Source organism: Gekko japonicus, unplaced genomic scaffold, assembly GCF_001447785.1.
Source record: "Gekko japonicus isolate JY-2015 unplaced genomic scaffold, Gekko_japonicus_V1.1 scaffold3491, whole genome shotgun sequence".
In the NCBI taxonomy this organism is placed as follows: domain Eukaryota; kingdom Metazoa; phylum Chordata; class Lepidosauria; order Squamata; family Gekkonidae; genus Gekko; species Gekko japonicus.
Window position 1 is genome coordinate 5,995 of NW_015161515.1, and position 6,573 is coordinate 12,567.

At 48.5% G+C, this 6,573-nt stretch overlaps 1 protein-coding gene across 1 annotated transcript in view; it reads left to right on the forward strand.

Moving 5' to 3' along the window:
* Window positions 1-6,573, forward strand: part of VPS54 (VPS54 GARP complex subunit) — a 56,837-nt gene that overhangs the window by 5,023 nt on the left and 45,241 nt on the right. The window contains exons 2-3 of the mRNA XM_015429249.1: window positions 848-1,233; window positions 4,526-4,652. Of these exons, the coding sequence (XP_015284735.1) occupies window positions 848-1,233; window positions 4,526-4,652 (513 nt within the window). The remainder of the gene's footprint in view (window positions 1-847; window positions 1,234-4,525; window positions 4,653-6,573) is intronic.

Here is a 6,573-nt window from a genome sequence, read left to right on the forward strand (position 1 = left end):
AAGGTCCCAGGTTCAATCCCTTGCATCTCCAGTTAAAAGGACCAGGCAGTAGGTGATGGGAAAGACCTCTGCCTGAGACCCTGGAGAGCCATGAACTGGGGCTGTAGCTCAGTGGCAGAGCCTCTGCTTGGCATGCAGAAGGTCCCAGGTTCAATCCGCGGCATCCCCAGTTGAAAGGACCAGGCAGTAGGTGGTGTGAAAGATCTTGGTCTGAGACCCTGGAGAGCCATGAACTGGGGCTGTAGCTCAGTGGCAGAGCCTCTGCTTGGCATGCAGAAGGTCCCAGGTTCAATCCCCGGCAGCTCCAGCTAAAAGGACCAGGCAGGAGGTGATGTTAAAGACCTCCCCTGAGACCCTGGAGAGCCATGAACTGGGGCTGTAGCTCAGTGGCAGAGCCTCTGCTTGGCATGCAGAAGGTCCCCGGTTCAATCCCTGGTATCTCCAGTTGAAAGGACGAGGTAGTAGGTGATGTGAAAGACCTCTGCCTGAGATCCTGGAGAGCCATGAAGTGGGGCTGTAGCTCAGTGGCAGGGCTTCTGCTTGGCATGCAGAAGGTCCCCGGTTCAATCCCTGGTATCTCCAGTAGGTGGTGTGAAAGATCTCGGTCTGAGACCCTGGAGAGCCACTCCCAGCCTGAATAGACAATACTGATCGTGATGGACCATGAGTCTGATTCAGTATAAGGCAGCCTCATGTGTTCAAGTGTCATAAATACGCCAAATGGCCGAGTTACAAACGGTTCGTGCTGTGTGATGCTGTAATATATATATTTTTTGCAACGTTTTAACATGCCACGTTAAGACCATCTTTTATAACAACAAACCCCCCCCCCTTTCCTTCTCTTCAGCTGAGCCACTATCTGGACATTGTGGAAGTGAACATCGCCCATCAGATCTCCCTCCGCTCCGAAGCGTTTTTCCACGCCATGACCTCCCAGCACGAGCTGCAAGACTACCTCAGGAAAACCTCCCTGGCTGTAAAAATGCTTCGAGACAAAATAGGCCAGATCGACAAAGTGATGTGTGAAGGGTCCCTTAATGTCTTAAGACTCTCCTTGACGAAAATTAACTGTATAAAAGTATACAATAAGCTGAAGCTGATGGCGGCCGTGCACCAAACACAGCCCACCGTACAGCTCTTGCTGTCCACTTCCGAATTCGTCGGGGCGCTGGATTTAATAGCAACGACGCAGGAGGTGCTACAGCAGGAACTCCAAGGCATTCACAGTTTCCGGTAGGAGGCATTTGGGAGGAGCGCAGTCATCTGTACAGTTTTATGATGATCAGTTTCAGGGAGTCATCTCTTATCTGTGCGGATGTAAAACTTATGTGTGGCCATTCCTAGGTGATACCAATTGATTCCCTTGTTCATCAGAGAGTCTGTCATTGCAATCAGGTGAAAAGAACCTCAGAAGAGCCCTGCTGGATCAGACCAGTGGTCCATCTAGTCCAGCATCCTGTCTCACACAGTGGCCAGCCAGTTCCTCTGGAGGGCCAACAACAGGGCAGAGAGGCCGAGCCCTTCCTAAGAACATAAGAAGAGCCCTGCTGGATCAGACCAGTTAAGGTCCATCTAGTCCAGAATCCTGTCTCACACAGTGGCCAGCCAGTTCCTCTGGAGGGCCAACAACAGGGCAGGGAGGATGAGGCCTTTCTAAGAACATAGGAAGAGCCCTGCTAGATCAGCCAGGGGTCCATCTGGTCCAGCATCCTGCCTCACACAGTGGCCAACCAGTTCCTCTGGAGGACCAGCAACAGGGCAGAGAGGCCGAGGCCTTCATAAGAACATCAGAAGAGCCCTGCTGTGTCAGACCAGTGGTCCATCTAGTCCAGCATCCTGTCTCTCACAGTGGCCAACCACTGGAACGCCAGCAACAGGGCAGAGAGGCCAAGGCCTTCATAAGAACATCAGAAGAGCCCTACTGGATCAGACCAGGGGTCCATCTAGTCCAGCATCCTGCTTCACACAGAGGCCATCCAGTTCCTCTGGAGGGCCAATAACACGGCACAGAGGCCGAGGCCTTCCCCTCATGTTGACTCCCGGCTCTGGGATCCAGAGGCTTAGTGCCTCTGAGTGTGGAGATTCCCCTCAGTCCCCATGGCTTGTAGCCACTGATAGACTTATCCTCCCTGAATCTATCTAATCCCCCGTTCAAGCTGTTTATCCCTGTTACCATCACTGCATCGTGTGGCAGCAGATTCCACATTTTAATCGCTTCCTGCGATTTTTTGTTAATTTTAAAAAAACCTTCCACCATATTCTGCCTTAGAGATGCCAAACGGCAGGTGGGACTTGGGGACCCCCGGTATTACAGCTCATCTCCAGACTACAGAGATCAGTGGCCCCCCTGGAGAAAATGGATGCTTTGGAGGGTGGACTCTTTGGCATTGCACCCCACTGGGGTCCCTTCCCCTCCCCATACCCCACCCTCCTCAAGCTCCAGCCCCCAAATCTGCAGGAATTTCCCCACCTGGAGTTGGCAACACTAGAAGAAGAGGACCAGGACTGCAGGACTTTAGGAAATCGTGGCTGCATGAATTCCAAGTTGTAATATTCCCTCTAAGCTGTGGAGTCTTGTGAGCAAAAATTCTACTTTGTGAGCTACAGGCATTAAAGCTGTGAGCGAGCGATTTGGCTGCTGTATGAATTAGTTTGCCCTGGAGCCCTCCTTCCTGAGCTAAGACAAAAATGTGTGAGCCAGAGGCTAAAAAACTGTGAGCTAGCTCACACGAACTCAGCTTAGAGGGAACACTGGTTGTAAGCAAGCTGAGATAGTGTAATGTGGTTGCTGCTTATATAGCCCAGACGTCAAGGGAAGCGTGTTAAAACATGACATTTCCATGGTCCATGAGGTAACTTTGTAAGTTCTCAATTCTTTCCACTTCAACAGAACGGCGTCTTTTTTAATATTAGATTAAAATTTATATGGAGCCTTTCTTTTCCAGAAAGCCAAAGATGGATTAATGCACGGCTATTTTTGGGCAGGAACGCACAGGAACGGAGTTCTGGCTGGCTCCCAAGTTGGCCACGCCCAGCAGGAACCTATTAGCATAATAGGCCACACCCAACAGCAGGAACGCATTAGGATTGGCTACATTAGGGGTGTGTGGCCTAACATGCAAAGGAGTCCCTGCTACGAAAAAAGCCCTGGGTTTTGACCACAAACAAGGGCAACATAAGAAGCAAAAGGTGGGCGTGGCTGGATGACCACACTTCTGGTAACATGGGTGTGTGGCCTAATATGCTAATGAGCTGTGCTGTCAGGGCTGTGGCCTAATATGCTAATGAGTTTCTGCTCTTGGGTGTGGCATATTATGCTAATGAGTTCCTGCTGGGCTTTTGGATTAATGTATGTTTTTTGCTGTTACTTAAGACAGCTGTTCTTTGAAATTTAAATAAGTTTCTATTTTGAAGAAAGCTGACAAGCATGGAAAGTGTCTTTTCCAGCAGATTGTTTCTCTCTCCTCTCTCTCTCTCTCTCTCCTCTCTCCTCTCTCCTCTCTCCTCTCTCTCTCTCTCTCTCTCTCTCTCTCTCTCTCTCTCTCTCTCTCTCATATGAACACCTCTGACGTCCATTAATGTTACAGTGTCATTCTCTGCTTCAAAGGAATGGAGCTCTACCTCTATCTGAGACTGACCTGCATAGTGTTTGTTAGAGTGTAGAAATTGCTTAAAATGTTGTACTGTATAAACCCCCCCCACACACATAAATATGGATTTTATCCAGCCAGGTTTTGGGTTGATACAAAAGGGAGGCCGCGGTGGTTCAAGAGGTTAAGACGCTGAGCTGCAGACCTGAAGGTCGATAGCTCTGCAGTTCGAGACCTGAGTGCCGCGGGACGGAGTGAGCTCCCGTCTCTAGTTCCAGCTCCTGCCAACCTAGCAGTTCGAAAGCAAGAAATTGCTAGTAGATCAATAGGTACCGCTTCGGTGGGAAGGTAACAGCGTTCCGTGCGAATGCGCATCGGACTTCAGTCATGCCAGCCACATGTCCACAGAGAAGTCTTCATACAGTGCTGGCTCTTTGGCTTGGAAACAGAGATGAGCACCGGCCCCTAGAGTCAGATACGACTAGCTTTCAAGCAAGGGAAACCTTTACCTAAAAGGGAGGGACCCTTTAAGACACACACACACACATACCTATGGCTATTCAAGGGATCCATGGGACAGGTGTGTTAGTAAGGAGGAGACTGAGCGCAGAAATCTTCATGGATCCAGCCTAAGGTTGCCAACCTCCAGGTAGTGACTGGAGATCTCCTGGGGTTAAAAATGGTCTCCACGGGATAGAGATCGGTTCACCCAGAGAAAACGGTTGCTTTGGAAGGGGGAGTTTATGGCATTGTACCCCGTTGAAGTCCCTCCTCTCCTCAAACCCCGCCCTTCCTAAGCTCCACCTCCAAAATCTCAAGATATTTCCCAATCCAGAGCTTCCAACCCTACATCTTTCTAGAGGTTAGGCGAACTCTTCTCTCCTGTCTCCCCCTTATTATCTAACTTTCACGTTTCTCTGTTTTTTTGTGACTAGGCACCTGGGGTCACAACTCTGTGAATTAGAAAAACTGATAGATAAAATGATGGTTGCAGAGTTCTCAACGTACGCCCGCAGCGACTTGAACAGACCCCTGGAGGAGGAATGTCAGATTCTGGAAGAGGTACCGTATTCTACATTTAAAAGACTTGTTTATATCGGCAAGAGCTGTTACCTGACGCCCTGAATACAACCCTAGTTCATCTGCGGCTAGGGCTTTCTCTCCAGATCAGAAACCCACATGAAATAATGGTTTCTGGTTTTTAGTTTGGGGGAAAAGCACTAACCCAAATCATGTTTCTCACTAAAAAGGAAATGGAAGGAAAAACAGAGAGAGGGACGGGAGGATGAAGATTCAGTAATAGTTCCATGGCTTCATATAGCGGTTCCAAAGATTCTTGAACCATTTACTTATTTTAATAATCTCTTTACGCACCGAATTCATAAATGCAAAATAAAAATAAGCATAAAGCCAGAGAATGTCATCAAAACTCAGCTGTGCAAAATGACTCAAAAGGAAAGTTAGAAGAAAACGTCCTCGTTCATTTTGGACCCATCGTTAAAACATTAAAAACAAAAACTAGATGCTGGGCGGGAGGGCAACTAAAAACCCCAGAACCACTGGCGAGCTGTTTCTAAATGTTTGGATGTTGAGAGAGAAGAATTGCTTACCCGTTCTATAGGCTTGTTGTTTGTTGGCAAGTCCGAGCAGATACGGGTATTATTTGGCGTGTGTTACCCAGAGAGCTCAGAGAAGGGAAGCCTCCTTTTGGTGTAGTAGTTACCGTAAGTGCGCGGATTCTAATCCGGGAGAACCGGGTTTGATTCCCCACTCCTCCTCCACTCGCAGCTTCTGGATGACCTTGGGGAAGCCATAGCTCTGTCAGGTATTCTTGAAAAGAGCAGTTTCTGTCAGAGCTCTCTCAGCCCCGCTGACCTCGCAGGGTGTCTGTTGTGGGGAGGGGAAGGGGAAGGATGATGTTTGTAAGCCGCTCTGAGCCTCCTTTGGGGAGTGAAGGGCGGGGTCTAAATCCAATCTCTTCTTCTTCTCCTTATAAGCAATGCAGGGCAGCATCCCCTAGTTGTGTACGATACAACTTCTACTTATACCAGTTATCCTGACATTGCTAGACAGTGTGTTTCTCCATCATGTTCCACATCAGTGGCTAGCTAGAGTGGGAAACACTCCAGGTCGTGTACAACACGGGAGAAGTTGCATTAATAATTTGAGGAATTCCTCAATTAGCCCGCTCTCTCACAGTGGCTCAGAGGTTAAGATGCTGAACTGCAGGCTGTGGAAGGTCGGTAGTTCAGCAGTTCGAGACCCGGGTGTGCCGCATGACGGAGTGAGCTCCCGTCTCTAGTTCTGGCTCCTGCCAACCTAGCAGTTTGAAAGCAAGAAATTGCAAGTAGATAGATAGGTACCGCTTCGGTGGGAAGATAACAGTGTTCCGTGCGCCTTGGCGTTTAGTCATGCCAGCCACATGACCACGCAGACGTCTTCGGACAGCGCTGGCTCTTCAGCTTGGAAATGGAGATGAGCACCACAACCCTAGAGTCGGATTCAATTAGCTTTTGAGCAAGGGAAACCTTTACCTTTACCCACAAATTTCAGGGTTACCCAGATGAGTGGTTGCTTTTTACACCGTTTTTATCTGACCGGAACCCTTACAGTTGCCAATTGAGTTGCAAGATACTTCCTAACTGCTGTGAGGATCCATGGGTTGGTTGTGAATGATTGTGAACAATATCTGTGTTTTACTTATACATTTTATTTACTTTATTTATTCGGTTTTTTAGGCCGCCCTTCCCTGCAAGCAGGACTCAGGGCTGCTTACAATAAAATCCAATATAACAATATACCACAAAATACAAGACTACCAAAATTAAAAGTTAAAAGCCTACAATAACTAACAGCTTATACATAAAAACAGTCAGCTCGGGATGGCAGAAAATAGTTTAACGATCAAATTTGCACAGACCCCCCCGGGGGGGGATATGGGGTTCGGGGTGGGGTTTGGGGTATGAGAATGCTGGTCCTCATA